The sequence below is a fragment of the Gnatocerus cornutus genome, chromosome 7 (genome assembly GCF_029298725.1).
Source record: "Gnatocerus cornutus isolate USDA-ARS CGAHR chromosome 7, icGnaCorn1.1, whole genome shotgun sequence".
In the NCBI taxonomy this organism is placed as follows: domain Eukaryota; kingdom Metazoa; phylum Arthropoda; class Insecta; order Coleoptera; family Tenebrionidae; genus Gnatocerus; species Gnatocerus cornutus.
The window spans coordinates 14,332,613-14,354,704 of record NC_142239.1 but is presented as its reverse complement, the minus strand read 5'-3'; the positions used below and the strand labels follow the sequence as shown (position 1 = coordinate 14,354,704).

Below are 22,092 nucleotides of genomic sequence, written 5' to 3'. Positions count from 1 at the left end.
AGTAGCACGAACCAGTAGTAGGAGAAGGTTAAACACTTCAGCCGACAGTAAAAAGTAGATAATCCAACAAGAACTTATTTGCACAATGTAGGCAACCAACAATACGTTGTTTACACTCCTGTCAAACTGACAAGTGACACTTGAGGTTATGTAAAACGTCAGCTCGAACACCGCCCCCGTTCAAAACAACCCCACAACACCAAAATGGCTGATATTAAATCAAACATGAGAGAATTGGAAGCTACGGCTAAAACCTCAGCCACGACGCACATAATCAACATGTTTCAACGGCCCGGTCAGCTGGAGAAAGTGGAGCAATTCAAGAGACGGCTCACTCGGAAGAAAAACTCCGTGGAAGCCCTGTTGAAGTCAGCGATGCAACAACAACTTGATGGGGTCCGCGTGGGACTCAACCAACTCCACTGTTGCTTGGAAGAAGTCAAAGAGATCGATGGAAGTCTCAAAAAAATGTTTGGGTTGTTCTCTGAAGTGCCACAACTTTGCAACAGACTCAATCAAGTTCGGGACGAGAACATGCGACATTCGCAATACGTGACGGCTCGGGAGAATCTGAAACACATTTTTACAGTCCCTGAGAGCGTCGAAAAGACTAAGCAGTGGATCAATGAAGGGAAACTTTTACATACTCATCAATGTTTGCGGGATTTAGAGAACTCCAGAGATGATCTTCTGTACGAATTGCACAAGCTTCCGAATCAATCGCCGCATGATAAGTCGATGCTAAAAGCGTATTTCGCGGACGTGGAGACTCTTTCAAATATCTTAGAAAAACAGTTGAGGCTGATCTTATCGCGGACTCTTAACACGGTAAGAAAAGAACCAACAGTAATTGTTACCGCACTTCGCATCATTGAACGGGAAGAAAAAACAGATCAAGAAACGCTGAAGCAGCAGAGACAAACCGGATTTTTACCACCAGGGCGTCCCAAGAAGTGGAAAGAAATGGCGTTTGAAGTCTTGGAAAAATCCGTAGCTACCAGAATCGAAGGAACGCAAGTGGATGAAAGAGAAGACAACAAACACTGGCTTATACAGTACTTGGAGCTGATTCGACAACTAATCCTGGAAGATCTTAGAGTGGTGAAGACTTTATGTGTTCCTTGTTTTCCTCCACGTTACAATATTATTGATAAGTACATCCATATGTACCACTCCGGTTTATCCAGACACTTGCAAGAGATTATCCAGAATGGTGTTGAGGGTAATGAGTACGTGACGATTCTTTCGTGGGCTAACAAGACTTACCATGACCATGAACTATTGGGACACCCTGATTTAGTTGAGCACACGAAGAATTTGGGGCCGTTGTTGCCACAAGCGGTAATGGAGTCTCTAGAAAACGACTATTTGAAAAACATTGAGAAAAATTATATGGAATGGATGAAGAACACTCTAAATTCGGAAGAACAAGAGTGGGCGTCCAACGTGGAACCAACTGCAGATAACTTCTCCAGGACCGCTGCTCCAATTATCATCTTCCAAATGATCGATCAGAACTTACAAGTCTCGAAAACGATCGGTTCTGAAATGACTTGTAATGTCTTAATAGTCAGTATCCAACAAGTCATCAAGTATGGAGAGTCTTACCGAAGAGCCGTCATTGAGTTTAAGAGTAAATACTTCGAGGACCGGAAACAAGTCCCGTATTTCACTCAATATATGATTATGATTGTTAATAATTGTCTCCAACTCGCTGATTTGGGGTCGCAGCTAGAGAAACAGTATTGGACTCCAGGCTCTCCTCCGGCCCTCGGTGAAAATTTCAACAAACTCCGAACCACTTTCGTCCAATTGAGGAACGACTCCGGCGACTTCTTACTCGAAGAATTATTCTTGGACTTGGATAAACACTATGAGGAACTCTTCACAGCGCGTTGGTTGGGCACCACGCTCCCTGTAGAGACAATCTGCGCCACTCTCGACGATTATTTCCAAGACTACAATCGTTTGAGTGAACCCAACTACAAATTTATAGTCCATCAAGCGCGCTCTTTGGTATCCAAACGCTACTTAACCGCCTTGTTATCTAAAAAGGTCACTTTCAAAACGTACGAAGAGTGTGTTCAAGCTGCTGCGAAGATAGTCAAAGAAGCTAAACAACTGGGGAAACTAATGGATACTTTGTGTAGCTTGGAAGGCGAGGATCCTTTTGAAACAGTCATTTTGTTAGCGGAGGTTCTCAAGAGTGACGACGATATGTTATCGTTTGAACTCCATAGAATTGTTGAAAAATATCCCGATATTGCCGAGGACCATCTTTTACGATTGTTGAGTCTAAGAGGTGATTTGGCGAGGTCTGACATTCGAGACAAAGTCGCACATTTGCCGAAATTCAAGCCCGTGCATCCAAGCAGCGTGTTTAGAACGCTAGTTTTCCCGAAACTTGTTAATCTCAATGTGTTTAATAACTGACTTTTGTATATAACTTTAATTTAATAAAAGTAAATTAATTATAGGAAATTTTTTCCCGTCACACTTTAATGTGTCTTTAAAAATACATCGATCCCCATATACGGTAATAAACAAGATAAGAGAGGCTATCAGGTTCTAACGGTTCACCAAACTCTTCCTTATAAAAGCAAGAAGCGCTACAGGATCCACACCCTCAACATGAAGGCAGTTCTACTGGTAATGTGTCTCGTTGGCGCAGTCCTCTCGTTGGAAGAATACGGTGCTGGTCAACGCAAATTCAAAGTTTGTAAGTACTCCTCGACGTCTTTTTCTTACGTAACCTTATTGTGTAGCTGATAAACTCTTCCTGGAACGACAACGCGACCTTTTGCACCTCTTCGAATTTGTTAATCAGCCCGACTATGACGAAGAGCACCAAAAAGTAGCCCAGTCGTTCTCAATTGAACAAAACGTGGACGCGTACGTTAATTCAACAGCGGTGAAGAAGTTCGTGTCTTTGTACAAACAGGGATTGTTACCGAGAGGTGAAATTTTTTCGGTGTTCTATGACGCGCATCTGCAGCAAGCTGTTAGTCTCTTCAAGCTTTTCTACTATGCTCGAGACTTTGATACGTTGTACAAGACTGCGCTTTGGGCGCGGAATAACGTAAACGAAGGTTTGTTCTTGTACGCATTTTCAACAGCGTTGGTGCATCGTGAAGATACGTTTACGTTTATTCTACCGCCGATTTATGAGATTTATCCGTACTATTTCTACAATGGGGAGGATATAGAGAAGGCGCAGCGTTACAAACAGCAGTATAGTACCGGTAGTAAGACATACACGATCTACTCGAACTATTCTGGGTACTACTTGAATCTGAACAAGGAACAATCATTGTCGTACTATTTGGAAGACATCGGTCTCAATTCGTTCTACTACTACTGTAACGTGTACTACCCGTTCTGGATGGACGGTACTGAATTCGGATTGAAGAATGACAGACGTGGAGAACAGTACTACTACTTGTACCAACAACTCCTGGCGCGGTACTACTTGGAGCGCCTATCCAACGACTTTGGGGAGATCGAGTTTTTCAACTGGGAGGAACCATTCAAGAACGGGTACTACTCATCACTTAGGTACCCCAACGGTCTGGGTTTTCCCACCCGTCCAAACTTCGCGCGTTTAACGGAGACGTTCTACAACTACGACCAGTCTTGGACTTTCAAGAGTCGCTACGGCTACGCTTATACAAGAGTACAAGATTTTGAGCGCCGGATCCGCGACACCATCGACTATGGTTACATGAAAACGGTAAGTTTTCCACCGAAAAACGCACCCTGAAATTTCTATTTCCAGAAAAGCGGAAAAGAAATCGATTTGTACGCATCAGACCAAACTGATTTTCTCGGAAATTTGATTGAATCCAACCCCGATTCGGTCCACCCTCGCCTGTATGGACCCTGGCAGATTTACGCGCGGCATCTCTTGGGGTATTCGTACCAACCCTTGAGCAAATACAAGGTGGTACCGTCAGCTCTCGAGCACTTTGAGACAGCGCAGAGGGACCCTGCTTTCTACCAACTGTACAAAAGACTGGTTTTGTACTTCCAATACTATAAATTTTCGCTGCCGCCGTATACTTACAACGAGCTGTCTTTCCCTGGTGTGAAGATCGAGAAGATTGAGTTTGATCGCTTGTTTACATACTTTGATTCCTTCGATTCTGATGTTACGAACGCAGTGTTCAATTCGCCTGACCAGACGAAGGGGTCGTTCAGGGTTAAAGTTCGGCAACAGCGTCTCAACCACAAGCCGTTCACTTTTAGGATCAACGTGAACTCGGAGAAAGAAAATGACGCCATTGTACGTTTGTATTTGGGGCCGAAATACGACGAATTCGGACGTACTATCGATATTAACGAAAATAGAGTCAATTTCGTCGAATTGGATACATTCAGATACAAACTGAAGGCTGGAGAGAATGTAATTGAACGAAACTCGAGGGAATTCTATTGGTACGTCCCTGATCGTACGACTTACAAGGATTTGTACCAAAAGATTGTGGGTGCCATTGGTAACACTGAAGAGTTAAGTCTTGATTCAAGTGAGGCTTTCTATGGTTTTCCGAACAGACTTTTGTTGCCTAAAGGGAAACGTGACGGGCAAGTCTTCCAGGTTTATGCCATCATCAATAAGTTCCTTGCACCTGGACGTCCGGAGGTAGCACAGAATTATTATTTCCTTCGTGTGGGTACTGGAATGAACTACTACGATAATTATGCTTTCGGGTTTCCGTTCGATAGAAATATTGTCAGTTCTGAGTTCAAAGTACCGAACGCACAGTTCCAAGATGTGGTCATCTATCACAAGAATATTGACGATTTGAATTCTTCGCAAGCTTTGAACGAACCGTAGATGATAAGAATTGTGGTCGCAACTAAAACTAGCACGCAGGACGTAACGAATATATTCAGTTCACCCTCTATCACAGTTTTTCCTTCATTTAAAATAGATATAAAAATAAAGATCCATGGCAGTACCACCACTCTTCTTTATTGGTACTCTTTAATGACCGCCTCCCCCACCACAAGCCTCTGAATATCATTCACCCCCGCGTAAATCTCGGTAATCCGAGCATCCCTATAGTGCCGCTCTGCCGGCATTTCGTCAACAAACCCCATAGCCCCCAAAATCTGTATAGCACTGTGGGTAATAAACGTTGCTGCTTCACTTGCTGCCAATTTCGCCATCGACGATTCTTTGGTTGATCTTTGAGGCTCGTCACAAAGAACTGCAGCTCTCCAGACTAACAAACGCGCGGATTCTAATCTCAACGCCATTTCCGCCAATCGCAACTAAAATTTGAAAGTCATAGTCGTGATACTATAAAAAAAAAACTTACTTTGACTGCTTGGAAGTGATTGATGGGTTGTCCGAACGACTTTCGCTGACTTGAGTACGAAACGGAGAGTTCTAGAGCTGCTCGAGCTATACCGAGGGCTTGGGCTCCTATGCCCACTCTTGCGTAGTCTAGTTGGGACATTGCTATTACGAAGCCATCACCTTCTTTACCTTTAAACACACTTAAGATTGGTTACGATGGAAGTAATAGTACCTATAATGTTGTTCCGTGGAATTCTCACGTTTTCTAGTATGAGATTGCAGACGGGTGACGCTCGAATCCCCAACTTCTTGTCTTTTTTCCCCAGTGCCACCCCTTCTGATGGTAAAGGTACAATAAATGCAGTTATCCCTTTGTGTTTCAAGCGTTTGTTGACTGTTGCAAACACAACAGCGTTTTTTCCCACGGGACCATTAGTCACCCAGGATTTGGTTCCGTTGAGGATGTAACAATCCCCATCTGGAACGGCAGTGGTAGATATTGCGCTAACGTCACTTCCGGCATCTATAAAACAGAAGATAGACAATGGGGGAGATGTGCGAAGAAGCACCTGGCTCGCTCAGCGCAAAGCACCCCAACGAGGTCTTCACAAACGGTCTTAAAAATCTCTCTTTTTGTTCCTCCGTGCCCAAACGATTCAACAGACTGTTATAAAGACAGTTGTGGATGGCGACCACAGATCCGGTGCCTCCACACCCCCTGGAGATTTCCTCAACGGCCACGGCTACAGCTAACGTGTCGTGTCCACAACCATCGTACTTTTGGGACACATTTATTGATAAGAGTCCCAATTGTCCCAGTTTCTGGATCTGGAAAGTACCACGAAATTACTGGTGCTTCAACTTTTTATTATTACTTGTTCACCGGGAAACTTGTGTTCCCTGTCGAGTTCAGCAGCGATGGGTTTTAACTCCGACTCTGCAAAATCGCGACATGTCTTCTGCAACATGAGGTGTTCGTCAGAGAGCTTGTGCAAGCTGAAGCTGCGAGCGTGTGGAACTGCAATTGCGTAACGATTAATGTGTGGAAATGTGCATTTTGATTTTACCATGGCTAAATCGCCGCAGAATTTTTCGAAGAGCCATGTTGATGACTAGCAACACAGTGACTTATCGGAATTGAAAATCATTTGTTTCAAGTGCATGACCTCGGCCGATTGACTGTTATCTCTGCAACAATCGAAAGATTAAAAAATTTGAGTAACCAAGTCAGAGTATTCACGTTTACTGTTTTAACTAAATCGTGTTCATGACTTGTTTCAAGGTCTTTGTTTATCATATGCAAATAGAAAATGTCAACTGTTGTGTATTAAGAGTATTCAAGGACGGCGCTCTTCCTTTTTCCATTCTAAAAAGAGGTTTTTCTAGGAAGTGGGTTTCAAGGTAAAAACAACTGAAAAAGTACCTAAAGTAGCTTTATTTTAAAAATTTATACAAACAAAACGAAATTCAGTCAGAAAACACCTAAACAAATTAAATCCTATCATACGTTTCTGGAGTTGTAATAGAACTCGCGTTGCATCCACTGAAGAGGAAAATCACGCCATCCTGAAACCACACTCTGTAGTGAAGTTTTTTTTTACCCGCGTCTTACCCTCATGAGGCCTGGTAAGCTCCTCCAGAAATCTATATTAGGAATCATTTCCAAGCCTCTAGCGCCTCGCATGAAGTACATGATTAAGCAACCCCCAACAAGATAAATTCCCAGAGTTATAAAGAAAATTAGTAAGAAGACAGATCCAGTGCTGAGACCTGGATGGTCGGTTACAACACACGCTAGTGGAGAATTGAAAGTTAGAACAGGCTGCAAAGTAAAATTACAGCTGTAGTCATATAGAATTTCATACTTACATTAGAACCAACATTTGAAATAAGCTTAATGTATGATGTGTCATAATTTGCACAAATTAAATCAAATCTTACAATTACACTAAAAGAAAGGTTTTATTGTATTGTAAGATAAAAAAATCAATGACTTACTTGCCCCCTTGGCTGTAAACCAAGTGGTAAGAATCTTTCTCAGATGTAAATTTAATATCAGAACTTTTTCCTTCTAAAACCCCATGAGTAATGTTGCTCCCGTTATTATAAAGATCACTCGTATTCACACGTATGAACTACAAAACAACATATTAAACCATTGAAAAGGGGACTTCCCCCAAATTATTACAGAGCCTAAAAACTCCGTTTTTGTCCCATTCACGTTATTAAAGTGATGAGCAGTCGCGTTAAACGTCCCATCTTCACAACCGTGAAAGAAATAACTATTTCCGTGTGAATCTTCATCTTCCAAGAATTCCAAATTTAGAGTCTTTGACAACGGCGTCAAGTCGATTTTCTTGTACTCATCAATCTGACAAAGGCACGGAGTTTCTTTGATACATGCGCTATCCGAAAACGACTTAAGAAGAGACACCAAAACCACTATCAAAACTGGATTTAGAATTCTAGCCATGACTCATTTTCTGAAAGAAAATAAATAAACTTTGAGGTTAGAGTGCTGACATTGACAGAACGCAACAAGTTGACAGTTGACAGAGGGCGCTCTCTTATTTTTATGCAAAAAAATGCAAAAATGTTTATTTACTAATTACGAGCGCACTTGTGGGCACAATGGGGGCGCCGCACGACACCCACAATCAAAATGTAAACCATTTTTATGAAGTTTCATCCTCGCTTCGTTTTGAGGTTAAGTCAATTTGTTCCATGTTGTAACAGCGAAATCCACTTAAACCCGTAACTGTTTGTAAGGTCATTTTAGATAACACGGTGATAACAACAAGACGAAATGACGTCCCAAGATATTGTGGTTGTGGGCTCTTGCATGATTGATTTTGTTAGGTAAATATCTCTTTTCTCTCTGCTAGAATGACTCCCTTTTCCAGTTACGCCCCTCGGCTACCACAACGGGGTGAAACCATACACGGGACTCAGTTTGTAACTAATTTCGGGGGTAAGGGGGCTAACCAATGTGTCGCTGCTGCCAAACTTGGGGGTAAAACCACCCTAGTGGCTAGAGTACGCTTTTCCCCTATTCAAGGCAAACTTTCACGTTTTACTCCTTCAGGTTGGTGAAGACTTATGGGGCGACAAGTACACAACGAATTTAAAGGAGCAAAAAGTTGAAACTAAGTACGTTCAGAAAACGGCGAATTTCTCCACTGGAATTGCACAGATTACAGTTTCTGAAAGTGGTGACAACCAGATCGTTATAGTGGCGGGTTCCAACACGCAGTTGAGCGTTCAAGACGTTGAGAAAGCTCAACACGACATTAGTTCCGCGGCTGTTGTGGTTTTACAACTGGAGACTTCTGTAGATGTTGCAATAAAAACGTTACAACTGAGTAAAGGAGTAAGAGCTTCTTTCTAATAATCTCAGTTTTATAACGCGAATTTTAGATTTCGATTTTAAACGGGGCGCCTGCTTTAAGTGAATATGACCCGCTGCTACTAACACTACCAACCATCTTCTGTGTGAATGAAACTGAGGCTCAAGTCTTTACAGGCCTTAGAGTTACTAACAAACAGTACAGTTTTAGCTGCATAAAAAGGGTGAAATTAATTGCTGTGTTGTAGAGAAGGGGAAACTGCCGCTAGGGCTCTAATATCAAAAGGTTGCAACAGCGTTGTGCTAACTTTGGGGGCTCAGGGGGCCTTATATGTAAAAGATAACCAATGTTTACATCTTACATGTCCTTCAGTCCAGTGCGTTGATTCCACGGGAGCTGGAGACGCATTTATCGGTGCTTTGGCCTTTCTTTTAGCCACAAACTCCAAACTTCCAATGAAAACAATTCTGGAAAATGCATGTACTATCGCTTCTGATAGCGTGACGCGATCGGGGACCCAGATCAGTTTCCCTGGAAAAGAAATCTTAGAGAAATGTTCTTTCTAATAATAAGATGTACTTATTGTTGTTGAATTGTTAATAAAAAAAACTTTAAACTGGAAACTAACTTAACCTCAAAATAACAGGTCATTCCGTTGCGCAATGTTGGTACGACAAGACGTCACTTTTGACAACAATAAATGTCAAAGTGACAAGTAATGAGTAATGTTTTATTTTGTTTGTAATTAGATTTAGGCGTAATTAAATAAGGAAAATGCCGAGTTTACCGCCGATACGGAGTTTTAATCTCAAGGTCTGTATTAATGAGTTTTGCACGTAAAATCAATCGAATTTAATTGGATTTTCAGGTGATCTTTTTAGCTCACTTTATTTTTATCGCTCTAAGTTCAATGGGCTTTTGGAGCTCTTCAGCGTTTTTATTTTACAACTTCTTCTTAATTTTGTTTCTTGTCTGGAGTATCTACCAACCAGAGAGTGAAGAGCCTCTACAATTGGTAAAAATCAATTTTAATGTCTCTAGTGTATTAAGTTTCAATTGCAGGCCATTGTGGTCAATGGAGTATCAATATTTCTAGATATCTTATTGCTTGTAATGGGCTTCCCTGACACTGGTGCGTTGGCAAATAAGTGAAATTAAATATAATTGTGGTTGCTTGTAGATAGCAGAGCCAGGGAGAAGTTCTCAGCAGCCATGTGCATCTTGCACTTGATAATTCGGCCTTTTAGTACTGTAATTTTGATAAAGAATCTTGAGGATAGGACAGGCTCAAATGGTAATGACACTATAAATAGAAAAATAGTGACTTTTGCTTATAGGGAGTCTGTCAGGATTGTTTGCAGGCAACCAGCAACAGTCTAGCTATGAAGATATCGATAGAAACGTTCCACGCACTTCACAAAGTGCTTCTTATGATTTCTCCAGTGCCCAACAGATCTAATCACAACCAAAAAGAGTATCAGTAAGTTAGTCTTGTATTGCGATAACTATGTATAAAGGTCACCACTGTTTATACCGCTGTAAAAATATAATTAATATGTTATTGTACAATTTGTAATTTAATAAATCGAATAATAAGAAGTGAACGACCGGATTATTGATTCCCCTAGATGGCGTTTGGTTAGAATGTCGGTAAAGCAGACCCCTTCCTTGTTTGTATTCTCAGCTGGCTAATGTTGTGTGGTGTTATTTATCAGCTGCTCATTAATGTTCCGATTAGCTAATTAAAATTGGTGTGTTATAGTTTGTGGTCGTGTAAAATTGAAAGTGGAAGATGAAGAGCCCTCTTTCCCTGTACGACATGTGCGTCAAAGTGGCTGTCAAAGATTGCGTTACAGTGTGCAAATTTTGCAAAAAAGAGTTTAGATCTTTGCCTGACAATGTCCTTTTTGATTTTTATTACACAGTAAGTATGTGCTTTATCAACTCTCCCAATAATAACCCGATAACTGCAGATGTTCCTCGAGAAACGGTCGTGCCTTCTCGCTGTTGAATTCAGTGAGCTTGAAGTTTTCATTCGAATGCTAACAATCAAACACAAACGTGTTAAGCTACTGAAAAGCTTTCAAGGCTTGATTAATCACGGCTCTAACGTCCCTGACGAACTGATACAGGATTTCTCGAAATATGTACACAGAGATGCACTAAAAGCTATTAATATAGGGATACAAGTTGGGGGCTTCTTTAATGAAGGGGGCTGGTACGAGTATTGTATTAAGATTTTGACGATAACAGAGGAACTGTGTAAGAAACAAGAGGAAACGGCGAAAATTCTTAGGAAATGTCTAGAATGCTACCACAAGTACTGTCTTATTATTTGTGGAATATCAATTATTATTGTGTTTCAGGCGAATTTATGCAGAGACGATTTATTGCGAATTTAAAGCGGCGGAAAATACTTTTAATTCAGCTTTGCAAGTCATCAAAAGGTTAGAGGAACTGAACGCTTCCCCTAATTTAGCTGGATTGTATGCTAATTTCTCCACTCTCTACTTCCACCGTAGCGAATATGATGAGGTACTTTTTTAATAAGTACGATTTCATTTTGACTGTTCGTTTTTAGGCGTTCTCATGGTCCAAGAAGGCCCTCATGCTACTCCATGACAAGCTTCCACATAGGTAAACTGCAATTTTTATTGTTTTGGTGTTGCAAATGCACAATACACTCATTTGGTATTTGTTTTTATAAGTATAAATGCTTATGGTTGTATAAATTAAAACAAAATTTGTTATCTGAGTCGTTAAGAATGGGTTATCAGTTAAATGAAGCATTGTCCGGTTTATTTAAACGGATGGAATTATTTTAACGGTTTATACATTTTCAAAAAAGGCCTAAAAGTAGCAATAATGAGTACATGCGAATTGGCGGCTGAGTTCTCAGCTTCGGTCCTGCAACCCAAATTACTTTCGTACGCGCTTTTACTTCAATTAGTTTTGTTATCAATCAATGGAATTACTTTTAATAGTCGCTCGGTAATTAATTCATTAAGCTCTTTAAAATGTTTTCCCATTAATTGTCGAGTTTAAAGGTGTCAATTTTCTGCGATTATTGCGATAATTTTTATCGCCCAATATCGTACACTCTGTTTTATATAAAAGCAGCAGTTATTTTGCTGTATTAACGGATTTCGTGGTACTTTAGATAGTGTTAATTTCCATTTTCCTGGATTTGTCAAGTAATCGTCCGGAATCTAATACAAAATTTTATCCACCTCTTAATAACAAATTCGAAAATACTTTTTCAGGATTATAATAGAAGTCCTAAGACAAGCCTCCAGAGCGTGTGTGGTGAAGCGCCGCTTCAACCAAGCCGGTCTGCTTATCCGCCAGGCCGTTAACTTGGCTTCAGAAATCTACGAAATTGACGGCCATCCTCATTTCTCCGACACTCTCCTCGATTACGGATTTTATTTACTCAACTTTGACTCGATTCAAGAAAGCGTGAAAGTCTACGAAAGATCTCTCCAAATCCGCATGGATGTCTTCGAAAAGAACAACATTCATCTTGCCTTGGCGCATGAGGACATGGCGTACGCATTGTATGTAAACGAATACAGTTCTGGAAGATTCTATTCGGCTCGGTTTGTTTACTTAATAATATAATTTTATTCTATTATCTGTTTTGTAGAGAAAACGCCGATCGCTCAATTCGATTAATGGAGCGAATTTTGCCCAGTAACCATTTAATGTTGGCGTCTGCGAAACGCGTCAAAGCTCTCATCCTCGAAGAAATCGCTTTAGATATGCGTGAAGGAAACAATTCTCATTTGCAGGAAAAGTATCTCATGGAAGCTGAAGAACTGCATCAAACTGCGCTAACTCTGTCTCGTAAAGCCTTTGGGGAGAAAAACGTTCAGACGGCTAAACATTACGGGAATTTAGGGCGGCTCTACCAGAGCATGCGCCAGTTTGAGCAAGCAGAAGCCATGCATCTGAAGGCCATCGCCATCAAAGAAGAACTCCTGGGGAGCGCCGACTATGAAGTTGGATTAAGTATCGGGCATCTGGCGTCGTTGTACAATTACCACATGAAACGGCACCACGACGCCGAGAAGCTCTACATGCGTTCAATGGAGATTAATATGAATTTATTTGGTGAAACTTATTCAGGTTTTGAGTATGATTATCGTGGCTTAATTAACGTTTATTCAAAGCTCTGTGATCAGTCCAACGTGATTTTATACACATTGAAAATGCGCGACTGGAGCATTCTTAGGGCGCAAACTAAACCCGCGGTTCATGTGGAGGAAATCTTGCCACTCAAAGAAATCATCGAGAAGTTCTTGAGCATGTGTTGAAATCTAGTCACTGAACGAAACGAAAAAATGCTGCCAATCTTGTTGCTATGTTGTCCCAAATGATTTTATTGTTGTGATTTTTTTTTATTTCGCGTCATTAGAATCAGCAGAATTTGCTGCTTAAAAAATCTGTGATATTGCTGGGACATTCCCTGACGTTGCATGTGCCGCGACATGTCGATCCGGTGCTTTTTATTTCCAGTATTAAGTTTTTTTACATCAACCCAGTGGTTCTTTTTATTTTTGGGACGTCACTTTAAAATGTCATTGTGTAATGTAGGAGGTACCCGCTGAACGGCCAATAGCATAATGCAAAAACTGATCGCTGAATATCATTGGTCGATTTTAAACGGGTAGCCTCAAAGTTGTATTTAGTGTTTAATATAACTAGAATAATTCATCAAATGAATCTCACATTAATCATTTCTCGTATATTTTATTTTGTTAATAGATTGTGATCGATATTTTACAGTAAGTAGAGTCACAACCTTTCTTTTTTGTTATACAATTATATCGCTAATTATCAAATCGTGTTTTATTTTTGAATCCAAGATATCAATAATTATTATCAACTTTTTTGTTGTCGGAAAAAGTAGTCATTTGGGTTTTGTTGCTAAATTTCAATTTGAATTTAGAATTTTTCTCTTGTTTCAATTTTCACACCACCTCACGTCGAAAATACTCGCGTCTGATTGGTTGAACAAAAATAACATAAACTTTAAGAAAAGAAAGTCACTAATGTATCACTAAAACTAACAGGAAAAGACCTGCGATCACTGATCCGACGATTATCCAAATATTAACGCCTTTCTGCACGGGAACCACCGCGGGTTTCGATCTGCAACAAAGCGAAATTAGAAGTGAAACTTCAGTTTTGGACCTCTCACTGCGAAGCAGAAAAATACCTTCTACATCAATTTAGACCTCAAGAGAAAGAATCTGAATTTTGATTTAAGATTCAGGCGGTGGTTGTTATTAAATTAGTATTTTTTTGAACATTAGGTCTGAAGTTAGGTCGCGCGTGGTTGGCACCGTGTGTCCTAACTTGGTGCACTGGTTGAAATTTTGCTCCACGCCGGGAAATTAAATTTCGACATTTTTAATTTGTATTTTCTCAAAAAATCTCACAGCTAGCGAGAAACTGAGACCAGAAATGGATGCAGAAATGTCAAATAATGCTCTGTGCAAAGTTTCGTGTCGATCTGAAAACTTTCGTGTTTTTCGCCAAAAAAAGTTCAAAGGGGTTAATTCATGGATTTTTGGCGATTTTGACAAAAAATAAAATCTTTTTAAAACCGATTTTTTCCATCAATTCGGACCTCAGAAACAAGAATCTGGTGGCGTTTTTTTGATCCGACGCTCGGTTTATTTTTAATTAATTTTTAAAATTTTTATTTGACATTACGATTTTTGGTCTAAATAAAAGCAGAAAGATACTTTACTTATGAATTTGAACCTCAGAAAAACGAATCTGAACTCTGATTTGAGATTTACGCGTTGGTTGTTACTTAATTCATATTTGTTTAAACATTAGGTCTGAAGTTAGGTTTTCGCCGTATGTCTTAGATTAGCAGCACGCACATTTCTTGTACGAATTTCAATTAGAATTTTCTCGAAAAATCTTACAGGTAGCGAGGAACTGAGACCAGAAATGGGTTCAGGAGAGCCAAGCGAAGCTGTGTGGACAGTTTTGTGTTGATCTGAGGTTTTTAATCTGTTTGCTCGAAAAAAATCAAAAGGTTATGTACATAAATTTTGAAGTGTAATCAAAGCCTAAAAACTTTCGAAAACAATTTTTTTCATTAATTTGGACATCAGGAACAAGATTCTGTACTCTAAAGTTAGATTTAAACCTAATAATGATTTTATTTAATAATAAAATTTGCTTTGTGTGTAGGCAACCAAATATACACATGTTGTGCTGTCATTTTTAAACCGCATTTTTTGGTGTAAATAAATACAATAAACTGCTTAACTTGTTAGTTTTAACCTCAGAAAAACGAATCTGGACTCTGATTTGAGTTTCACAGCTTAATTATTATTTTATATTATAGTAAAAATGACTAAATATAGGACAGATCTGTTGACGCATGTCCTAGCTTCTATGCTGCGTTGACATATTGCTCGACGCGGGAAATTGAATTTTAAAAATTTTTAATTTGCATTTTCTCAAAAAATCTCACAGATAGCGAGAAACGAAGACCAGAAATGGATGTAAAAATGTCAAATTATGCCCTGTGCAAAGTTTCGTGTCGATCTGAAAACTTTCGTGTTTTTCGCCAAAAAAAGTCCAAAGGGGTAAATTCATGGATTTTTGGCGATTTTGACAAAAAATAAAATCTTTTTAAAACTGACTTTTTCCATCAATTCGGACATCAGAAACAAGAATCTGGTGCCGTTTTTTTGATCCGATCCTCTGTTAATTTTTAATAAATTTTTAAAACTTTTATTCGACTTGCATTTTTCGGCGAAAATAAAAACAAAAATTACTTTTTTTTTGTCAATTTGGACCTCAGGAGAAAGAATTTCAACTATGATTTAACATTCACGACTTGGTTACCATTATATTAATTATTTAAAATTATTGTGTCTAAACATAGGACAGGTATCTTAACGTATGTCTTCACTTGGTTATTTTGACAGCTTCCGTTTGTTCGACATTTTCAATTTGAATTTTCTCGGAAAATCTTACAGTTAGCGAAGAACTGAGATCAGAAATGGATGCAAGAATACCAAGTGATGCAGTGTGCAGAATTTGGTGTTGATCTGTAATGCTGCATTTTCTTATATCAAGAAACTTTTAGAGGTGGATTCCAACTAAATCACGAAAAAAATTGTTTTTTTTTACCAATTTGGACCTCAGAAACAAGAATCTGCAGCTATTTTTTGATTGCACGTTCCCGTTATTATTTAATTCATTTCAAAAATTGCTTACTAGAGTTACTAGACAGGTGAGATAGGCAACCAACAATACATGTGTCTTTTATACTAGTTACAGTCAAACTTTGATTTGAGGTCTCACATTAGTCCTTTTACAAGTTGGAATTTCTTCGAAAGCTATGTCTTTATCAAAGACGGCGCCACATTCCGCACTTTTTGAAAGAAACTTTTACTTTTGTTTACATTTTTTGATGATAGCCACCTAGCAATAATGCCAAAGTTCTTAGTTCACAGATTCTCTCACTAGGGGGCTAATTTTGGTTTGACACTTGACTAACCAATTCAGCTGAGATTCTTACCAAAGTTCATAAATAATTTGACAGCCGTCATACGTCACACGAGCAAAACAAAGTCAGCTGAATTGAACATGAAAATCGTTCCAACACGGTCAAAGTAAAGGGGTGAGTTCCTGTGCCAATAAAAACCACAAAAATTGCGTTTTTTATTACTAGGAGAAACAATGGATCGTATTCCGGGTCAAACAGGTTATCTTTTGTTAAATGAAGAAGGAGCGGTTTTGGCCTCATCAGGAGACCTGGAGAACGACGAAAAATCAGCCGTGCTAATTATGGGATTAATTAATCTAACGTCATACGTTGACAGAACTGCATTTTCAGAGGAAGGATTTAAGAAACTCTCAATTACTTACGATAAACATTGTTACATTATTTGTCTATCTAATCGAAAGGTGCATGTGGTAAAAAAGGCTATAAACAGTGACAATACGAGTGTTGCAGCGTGAATTCCAAAATGGATATTATTCTGTATTGTACCAGCATGAAATATATGCAAATGGTCATCTTATTAGGAGCAGTCTGCTTCTCTCTTTATCATTTGTACATTTTGTTAAATACTTGGGAATAAATATATATCTCTGTATGTTGTCTTCATTTATATTAACACCCAAGCGATGGAGAAGATGAATTTACCAAAAAATTATTGATGCTTTAATGAATAATATGACGCACATCTTAAAAATACACTTAGAAAACAAAAGCCTTAAGGTCTACCACCGATTATTATACGGATTATTCCTGTTGGCGTTATTTCCAAACTGATTGAAGCCTTGATTGTTGTTCACCCTTCTTTGATCATTCGCCTGCGTCTGTTGGTTGTTTTGCCCATACAAAGGATAGTTAGGGTACGTCACCTTCGTTTTATCAAGCGGATACGTCACATTCGGTCTATTCTGATATGGATTTTGCGGGTAATTAACTCCATACGACGCATTAGGTCGCGGTTGATAACTACCCTGTCCTTGGAATTGCCGATTTTGCTCCTGTGGTGCGTTGTACCCCCCAAAATTGCCTCCCCCCATTGGTGGTACATTATCAAAAGACTTCGTCGTGTTGGTACTTGCCATTATATTCGCTTTGCTGTTGGTCAAACTTTGAACACTCCCAACTATCGTAGCCAGACTTGCGACATTTACCGGAATGCTGTTCAGAGTCTTTGCCAATTCGGCAGAGCTCACTGATATACCACCCAAGCCCAATCCTAAGAAATTTCCATGAGTGGAGTCATTTCTATTAATATTACTCATAATATTGGAGATTATTGCTTTAGTATCATCTAAATTCAACTCGTCCTTTTTCGCGTCAAATTTCATACTTTCTTCTACAATCTCCCGCTCCTTCTCCATTTCCTTTTGTTTCACATTCTTCGACGCTGCTTTTACCACATCTTCAAACGTGTAGTCTTCTTCATCCGAATCCAACGGTAATTTCGACTCAAAAATTGGTTTCTTCAGCACAGGTTCTTCAGGTTCCGCTTCGAACCGGCGATTTTCTTCAACGCTGGGATTGACGCTACCCATTCGGTTCGAAAACGGACTTTCCCTTCCAGTCTTCTTCTCTTCCTGTTTGTCTTGTTTCTGTCCACCTCCCAGATTCACAAATTTCCGTAACCTTTCAACCCGATCAGGTTCCCTAGCTTCTAGTTTCTTCAAATAGTTGATCAACCGGTGTTGTTCTTCAGTTGATAAATCCTTGAAGTTCTGCAAAAGTGTCTGAAGATCGGAATCCGACAACACCTCCATGTCTTTGTTTCCAGGTTTGGTGTCAGGACTCTTACTATTTTCAGGTTCGAGGAGAGAAATCGATCGCGTTTCTTTCGGTGGCGGAGATTTCTCCTTGGAGGATCCAGCTTTCGTGATCTGTTCCAAGAAGTTCGCTGTGGTTATTGGTTTATCGGAGTTTCTGGAAGCTTCGGCCATCCCCACGACAGCATTAATGAGTTGCTCTAGTTCCGCCTGACTCACATCGGTTTTACCTTGAAGAACTAAAGCGTTGGCGATTTGACGCGCGATTGCCGCTTTGTCCACAGTCCCGACTCCTGGAACTTTAACGGGATCAACTTTCGGTTGGTGCTTCTCCTTCTCCTTCTTTCTTTCACCAGCGGCGTGGATCAAACTGGCAGTTTTTTTGATGGCGTTCTTGAAGGCTTTCTCTTGGATGGGCTCAACGAGGCCCGCTAGAAGTTGCCCTTTCAGTTTTTCTTTAACTGTTTCGAACATGACGCAGTTGATCTCGTTATCGAGTAATTTTTCCGAACTGTTGGCTTCGTTCTTCTCCATAGCGAGGGCTTGGGCTAACAAATCGATTACTTTCGGACCCAGCGAACCCAATTTTTCCTCGAGAGCGGTGAGAAGTCTTAAAACTGCAACTACGTTGATTTCTCCGTCGTCTTCTTCTTCAATTACTGGAGCGGAAGGTGGTGGACTTAACACAGGTTCTCTGGTCACGTCGCGCATTATCGCCGGCGGTTTATAGTAGATATCGTTTCTGTATTTGTCCCTGTATTTTTCACGTTCCCACGGGAGCTCGCTGACTATTCTAATCCGTTCGCGTCTGTACTCTTTGAGTTTGTAGTCTCGTTCCCAACTTCTGTCTCTGGATGATCGGTCTAGTCGCATTTCCCGCGGGCTTCTATCCAGACGATCGTGGGGACTTCTACTATATCGATCTCTTCTCGGACTGCGATTTCTTTCACGTGACGTCCTCTCTAATCTATCCCGACTTCTATCGCGGTCTCTACTGCGATCTCGATCTTTACTCTTGCTCTTATCTCTACTCTTTTCTCTTGTGTTTCTGACCATAGGTTCATCTTCCCACGGACTATGTGACCTCCTCGACATCGACCCTTTACTTTCATCATCCCTATCATCAATAATGATGACTTCGGGATCGTGATCAGGCATCGCCGACGGCGGAATCGGTTTATTCCCCACCGGACTCCCTCTATGAGGCTCGTACTTCTTCTTCCCCATTATTTTGAAACAAATGGGCGCTGGTTCTTCCGGCAACCCCAATCGCTTCCTCAAAGCGTCTTTTTTAATCTTCACCTCATCTTGATGCAACTCAATCATTCGCTTATTCCAAAAGTCGATCCATTCCGGCTTAAAGTCGTGCGTGGACACGTCTTTCGCCTCAGCTTGCAGTTCTTTATATCGCTTGTTCCAGAACTTCTTCCATTCGTCGTTATACTGGGGATGTTTCTCAGGGTTCTTCTTGTGGTTTTTTAGAACGCGCTCCATGTCATTATCGATCGCTTTGCATAACTTTTTATACTCGTCCAATTTGTCTGTTTTGTTTTTTGAGCGGCTATCAGACGGAATGTCGGCTTTGGGACGGCGGTAGTTCGATTTCTCCCACGGCATCAAATTGCGGTCGCGATCGCGATCAAAATCGCGGTCGTTTCTCCGGTAGTACGGCTCTTTGCGCGGTGGAGATCTTCTCTCATACCTACTAAACATTGAAATTTAGTTATGTCAGTGAAACTACTCTAAAAGTTGTACCGTCGGCTGTAGGGACTTCTGCTTCTGTTCCTGTAGGGAGACTTCGACCGGACCCTTTTCGACTTCTTCTCTTTTGCTTCATCATAATCGCTCAAATCGCTGCTTGTAATACTGGAAACGCTCGACAACGACCTCCTTCTATTACTTCCGGCAGCATTAACAGCGGCGGAACCAGCGATCCGTATCTTCTTAATAGGATTCGCCACCACTGGAGGCGACGGACTCTTCTTCCGCTGAGAAGTCTGCGGCAAGTTCGCTTTATTATAACCGTATTTATCGTTGACTTCATCTGAAACAACAATGAGTTTTTGTTGGTCTAAGAACCTCTCATTACCTTCATGAATTTTAGTTAGCTCATCTTTGTTAACCAACTCTTCAAAGGTGTACCCGGATAGTTCAGAAAAGTGGCGACCTTTAGCGATCAATTCCAGGTAATGAACAGGATCCTTTTCGTACTTGTCTGCATCAACTGGCAACGGTTTCAAGCGCCCGAATTTCTTTTCAATAGCTTCAGCGACTTCGTGAAGAGCGATCTGCCAGTTTCTTTTGTACTGCTTCGTCATGTAAGGAGCCAGCGCACGGTAACAAGTCGGGAAGTGTTTCTGGAGGTACTGAAATAAAATGGTAAGACTTGATTCACACTTGACTTTGTATTACCTGAAGGATGTGTTTGTAACTCGCTAGATGAGTTAAGACAGTTCTTGGGTCCCCTTTCTTGTCGCAGAGGATGCACAAATAAGTAGGCTCCTTCGTGGAGTCATAGTCTCTTAGTTCTAGAAGATATTCCAGTGCTACCAATGGTCCAACATTAAAAACGTCCAATCTTTCCTAAAAAAAACGTTTTTTTTTTGTTTTAACTTTATTATTGTGTTATTTACTTGAATTAAAGCGATTTTTTCGATTTGTCCCTCGAATCCTGGAGGAACCGGTTCCCCTGGAGCTATTTGAATGGTAGGAGAATCGTCAACTTCGGTCAATGTTGGATATCTGTCCTGGTTCAGGTTCCCCAAAGCCAAAGAATGTCGTTTTCCGGTCTCGTGGTGGAAGACCCAGCCCATGACGGGACAAGCGCAGGCATTGCAGTACCAATGTTCCGTCCCGTTGATGTATTTGAATTCAAAAACGTTTCCATATTTTCCATTCGGTAATACTGTTTTGAGGTTCAGTAATCGCTCTCGCTCCTTTTCCTGAAAATTTCAAGAGTTAATAACACAAAATAACAGTTCAGTGGGCATTAATAAAGACTCTGACAGAGAAAGCAGTACTTTATTGTAATAAGATTTAGGTATAATTCCCGGTTCTGTTGACTTCTTTACATTTTCAACAAAGTTTTGTTGAAAAAATTAAAAGAAATGTTATGGAGAACATTTTGGCACATTCCACGCACTATAAAATTGTGGCGAAATGCCACAATTTGTGAGAGAAATAAATCGACAGAACAACCACAATCACCCACAAAGCCGCAAATTGAAAGAAAAATAAAAAAATAATTGGAAATAACTATTCCAATCTGTGCGCGAGTATGATAATACTTACCTGGATTACTCGAAAATAGTCAAATATTAATAAACAACAATCAGTGTTACTACTTTTTACCTGTTTAGTCGATGCTGAAAAATTAACGGGTGGGTCATCTTCCGTGCCCGGAGCGATCGGTTCCATATCACAATTCACTAAACACTTCTTAACTAAATCACTTCTCTGTAAAAGAAAATGATCACATCAATAACAATTGCAGTGTCGTCACCTTTCATGTGGGTTTTGGAGTAACTTACCGTACAGTTCGCTGTTTAAATTTCGCGCCACAAGCACAACACAAGATGACCTTCCATGATCGATTATGATCATAATTTTAACAAAACAATTAAAAATCGGATCATTTGCAACAATTGTATTGCAAAAGGCAGAAAATTAAACAATTTTTCGAAAATAAAAGTAAAGTTTGCAAAGAAAACGTAAAAATAAATCGAGAGATACTTTGGGTTATTTACCTGGAAAAGCAACAGAGGACAAGGGGATTTGGGCCTTACCTGTGAATTATGATTCTGAAGGTCCACTGAAGGGTTTCGCTTGTGTTTTTAAGGAAATATTACACAAATGAAGCGTTTTTTAATAAAGCCATACTGAGGTAAATGACATTGCTTGAGTGGCTACACGAATGAAGTTGGCACTGGCCCGGGAGGCAGTTTAAAAAATTTAGATTTAATTAAATTACATGACTGAGTGGCATGATTACGTAAAATTATGTTTTTTCGTGCAATCAGAGGTGTACATAATTTAAAATTACTCGTAACTTCGAGTTTTTTGTTTTAATAGGCTAACTTCGCATCAAAATATGACTGGAAAGAACAAAAATCCCTACATTCCAGTGATTTTTTATGGCGGTATTTA

At 40.0% G+C, this 22,092-nt stretch overlaps 9 protein-coding genes across 13 annotated transcripts; 6 read left to right on the top strand and 3 right to left on the bottom strand.

Annotated features, from left to right (window-relative positions):
• The first annotated feature begins 59 nt into the window (after positions 1-59).
• Positions 60-2,467, top strand: Sec6 (Exocyst complex component Sec6). Its single transcript, XM_088040405.1, has one exon. It carries the CDS (start codon positions 205-207, stop codon positions 2,431-2,433), a length of 2,229 nt encoding a protein of 742 aa, XP_087896531.1. The 5' UTR covers positions 60-204; the 3' UTR covers positions 2,434-2,467.
• Positions 2,468-2,580: 113 nt separating this feature from the next.
• LOC148171360 (hexamerin 70a-like) lies at positions 2,581-4,961 on the top strand. The gene is made up of 3 exons (XM_088040461.1): positions 2,581-2,719; positions 2,766-3,730; positions 3,776-4,961. Exons 1-3 carry the CDS (start codon positions 2,632-2,634, stop codon positions 4,832-4,834), a joined length of 2,112 nt encoding a protein of 703 aa, XP_087896587.1. The 5' UTR covers positions 2,581-2,631; the 3' UTR covers positions 4,835-4,961.
• On the bottom strand, positions 4,871-9,102 carry LOC148171358 (short-chain specific acyl-CoA dehydrogenase, mitochondrial-like). Of its 2 annotated transcripts, none has more exons than XM_088040462.1 (7): positions 9,011-9,102; positions 6,370-6,490; positions 6,178-6,320; positions 5,872-6,130; positions 5,535-5,825; positions 5,322-5,491; positions 4,871-5,274 (listed from the first exon to the last, which is right to left on the bottom strand). In XM_088040462.1, exons 2-7 carry the CDS (start codon positions 6,404-6,406, stop codon positions 4,972-4,974), a joined length of 1,203 nt encoding a protein of 400 aa, XP_087896588.1. In that variant the 5' UTR covers positions 6,407-6,490; positions 9,011-9,102; the 3' UTR covers positions 4,871-4,971. The 2 variants fall into 2 exon arrangements, with proteins under 2 accessions (XP_087896588.1, XP_087896589.1); XM_088040463.1 differs by lacking the exon at positions 9,011-9,102 and adding an exon at positions 6,543-6,583.
• On the bottom strand, positions 6,719-7,775 carry LOC148171359 (uncharacterized). The gene is made up of 5 exons (XM_088040465.1): positions 7,491-7,775; positions 7,301-7,437; positions 7,172-7,250; positions 6,915-7,124; positions 6,719-6,868 (listed from the first exon to the last, which is right to left on the bottom strand). Exons 1-5 carry the CDS (start codon positions 7,773-7,775, stop codon positions 6,794-6,796), a joined length of 786 nt encoding a protein of 261 aa, XP_087896591.1. The 3' UTR covers positions 6,719-6,793.
• On the top strand, positions 7,778-9,272 carry LOC148171357 (ribokinase). Its single transcript, XM_088040464.1, has 5 exons — positions 7,778-8,161; positions 8,206-8,338; positions 8,388-8,672; positions 8,720-8,847; positions 8,897-9,272. The coding sequence occupies exons 1-5, from the start codon at positions 8,109-8,111 to the stop codon at positions 9,213-9,215; spliced, it is 918 nt and encodes a 305-aa protein (XP_087896590.1). The 5' UTR covers positions 7,778-8,108; the 3' UTR covers positions 9,216-9,272.
• A 45-nt stretch (positions 9,273-9,317) lies between these two features.
• Positions 9,318-10,253, top strand: LOC148171356 (type-1 angiotensin II receptor-associated protein). Of its 2 annotated transcripts, none has more exons than XM_088040467.1 (5): positions 9,318-9,462; positions 9,518-9,664; positions 9,712-9,781; positions 9,830-9,943; positions 9,999-10,253. In XM_088040467.1, the coding sequence occupies exons 1-5, from the start codon at positions 9,424-9,426 to the stop codon at positions 10,106-10,108; spliced, it is 480 nt and encodes a 159-aa protein (XP_087896593.1). In that variant the 5' UTR covers positions 9,318-9,423; the 3' UTR covers positions 10,109-10,253. The 2 variants fall into 2 exon arrangements, with proteins under 2 accessions (XP_087896593.1, XP_087896592.1); XM_088040466.1 differs by having other exon boundaries at positions 9,987-10,253.
• A 39-nt stretch (positions 10,254-10,292) lies between these two features.
• LOC148171355 (amyloid protein-binding protein 2-like) lies at positions 10,293-13,493 on the top strand. The gene is made up of 6 exons (XM_088041773.1): positions 10,293-10,573; positions 10,623-10,969; positions 11,016-11,184; positions 11,231-11,286; positions 11,913-12,248; positions 12,296-13,493. The coding sequence occupies exons 1-6, from the start codon at positions 10,442-10,444 to the stop codon at positions 12,963-12,965; spliced, it is 1,710 nt and encodes a 569-aa protein (XP_087897899.1). The 5' UTR covers positions 10,293-10,441; the 3' UTR covers positions 12,966-13,493.
• Positions 13,494-16,192: 2,699 nt separating this feature from the next.
• Positions 16,193-16,784, top strand: Lamtor4 (Late endosomal/lysosomal adaptor, MAPK and MTOR activator 4). Its single transcript, XM_088042147.1, has 2 exons — positions 16,193-16,306; positions 16,358-16,784. The coding sequence occupies exon 2, from the start codon at positions 16,366-16,368 to the stop codon at positions 16,645-16,647; it is 282 nt and encodes a 93-aa protein (XP_087898273.1). The 5' UTR covers positions 16,193-16,306; positions 16,358-16,365; the 3' UTR covers positions 16,648-16,784.
• Positions 16,785-16,839: 55 nt separating this feature from the next.
• Positions 16,840-22,046, bottom strand: LOC148171353 (uncharacterized protein CG7065-like). 3 transcript variants are annotated; one of them, XM_088042124.1, is made up of 7 exons: positions 21,732-22,046; positions 21,298-21,402; positions 20,580-20,888; positions 20,359-20,529; positions 20,036-20,312; positions 19,702-19,990; positions 16,840-19,651 (listed from the first exon to the last, which is right to left on the bottom strand). In XM_088042124.1, the coding sequence occupies exons 2-7, from the start codon at positions 21,361-21,363 to the stop codon at positions 16,912-16,914; spliced, it is 3,852 nt and encodes a 1,283-aa protein (XP_087898250.1). In that variant the 5' UTR covers positions 21,364-21,402; positions 21,732-22,046; the 3' UTR covers positions 16,840-16,911. The 3 variants fall into 3 exon arrangements, with proteins under 3 accessions (XP_087898250.1, XP_087898251.1, XP_087898252.1); XM_088042125.1 differs by having other exon boundaries at positions 16,840-19,648; positions 21,732-22,045; XM_088042126.1 differs by lacking the exon at positions 21,298-21,402 and having other exon boundaries at positions 21,732-22,045.
• Between the last annotated feature and the right edge of the window lie 46 nt (positions 22,047-22,092).

What these genes read in the sequence shown, in the direction of transcription:
- Sec6 (XM_088040405.1), top strand. Translation starts at nt 205, where the DNA reads ATGGCTGATATTAAATCAAACATGAGAGAATTGGAAGCTACGGCTAAA.
- LOC148171360 (XM_088040461.1), top strand. Translation starts at nt 2,632, where the DNA reads ATGAAGGCAGTTCTACTGGTAATGTGTCTCGTTGGCGCAGTCCTCTCG. An exon ending in TCAACGCAAATTCAAAGTTT is followed by an intron (nt 2,720 to 2,765) that starts GTAAGTACTCCT and finishes CTTATTGTGTAG; the next exon opens with CTGATAAACTCTTCCTGGAA. An exon ending in ACTATGGTTACATGAAAACG is followed by an intron (nt 3,731 to 3,775) that starts GTAAGTTTTCCA and finishes TTCTATTTCCAG; the next exon opens with AAAAGCGGAAAAGAAATCGA.
- LOC148171358 (XM_088040462.1), bottom strand. Translation starts at nt 6,406, where the DNA reads ATGGCTCTTCGAAAAATTCTGCGGCGATTTAGCCATG. An exon ending in TCTGCGGCGATTTAGCCATG is followed by an intron (nt 6,321 to 6,369) that starts GTAAAATCAAAA and finishes ACGCAATTGCAG; the next exon opens with TTCCACACGCTCGCAGCTTC. An exon ending in CTTTGCGCTGAGCGAGCCAG is followed by an intron (nt 5,826 to 5,871) that starts GTGCTTCTTCGC and finishes TCTGTTTTATAG; the next exon opens with ATGCCGGAAGTGACGTTAGC.
- LOC148171359 (XM_088040465.1), bottom strand. Translation starts at nt 7,775, where the DNA reads ATGGCTAGAATTCTAAATCCAGTTTTGATAGTGGTTTTGGTGTCTCTT. An exon ending in AAACGGAGTTTTTAGGCTCT is followed by an intron (nt 7,438 to 7,490) that starts GTAATAATTTGG and finishes GTTGTTTTGTAG; the next exon opens with TTCATACGTGTGAATACGAG. An exon ending in TTTCAAATGTTGGTTCTAAT is followed by an intron (nt 7,125 to 7,171) that starts GTAAGTATGAAA and finishes TTTACTTTGCAG; the next exon opens with CCTGTTCTAACTTTCAATTC.
- LOC148171357 (XM_088040464.1), top strand. Translation starts at nt 8,109, where the DNA reads ATGACGTCCCAAGATATTGTGGTTGTGGGCTCTTGCATGATTGATTTT. An exon ending in CGTTACAACTGAGTAAAGGA is followed by an intron (nt 8,673 to 8,719) that starts GTAAGAGCTTCT and finishes CGCGAATTTTAG; the next exon opens with ATTTCGATTTTAAACGGGGC. An exon ending in CTTAGAGTTACTAACAAACA is followed by an intron (nt 8,848 to 8,896) that starts GTACAGTTTTAG and finishes GCTGTGTTGTAG; the next exon opens with AGAAGGGGAAACTGCCGCTA.
- LOC148171356 (XM_088040466.1), top strand. Translation starts at nt 9,424, where the DNA reads ATGCCGAGTTTACCGCCGATACGGAGTTTTAATCTCAAG. An exon ending in GTGAAGAGCCTCTACAATTG is followed by an intron (nt 9,665 to 9,711) that starts GTAAAAATCAAT and finishes TTTCAATTGCAG; the next exon opens with GCCATTGTGGTCAATGGAGT. An exon ending in AATGGGCTTCCCTGACACTG is followed by an intron (nt 9,782 to 9,829) that starts GTGCGTTGGCAA and finishes GGTTGCTTGTAG; the next exon opens with ATAGCAGAGCCAGGGAGAAG.
- LOC148171355 (XM_088041773.1), top strand. Translation starts at nt 10,442, where the DNA reads ATGAAGAGCCCTCTTTCCCTGTACGACATGTGCGTCAAAGTGGCTGTC. An exon ending in TTTTTGATTTTTATTACACA is followed by an intron (nt 10,574 to 10,622) that starts GTAAGTATGTGC and finishes CGATAACTGCAG; the next exon opens with ATGTTCCTCGAGAAACGGTC. An exon ending in CATGACAAGCTTCCACATAG is followed by an intron (nt 11,287 to 11,912) that starts GTAAACTGCAAT and finishes ATACTTTTTCAG; the next exon opens with GATTATAATAGAAGTCCTAA.
- Lamtor4 (XM_088042147.1), top strand. Translation starts at nt 16,366, where the DNA reads ATGGATCGTATTCCGGGTCAAACAGGTTATCTTTTGTTAAATGAAGAA.
- LOC148171353 (XM_088042124.1), bottom strand. Translation starts at nt 21,363, where the DNA reads ATGGAACCGATCGCTCCGGGCACGGAAGATGACCCACCCGTTAATTTT. An exon ending in TTTCAGCATCGACTAAACAG is followed by an intron (nt 20,889 to 21,297) that starts GTAAAAAGTAGT and finishes TGAAATTTTCAG; the next exon opens with GAAAAGGAGCGAGAGCGATT. An exon ending in AAAAAATCGCTTTAATTCAA is followed by an intron (nt 20,530 to 20,579) that starts GTAAATAACACA and finishes CGTTTTTTTTAG; the next exon opens with GAAAGATTGGACGTTTTTAA.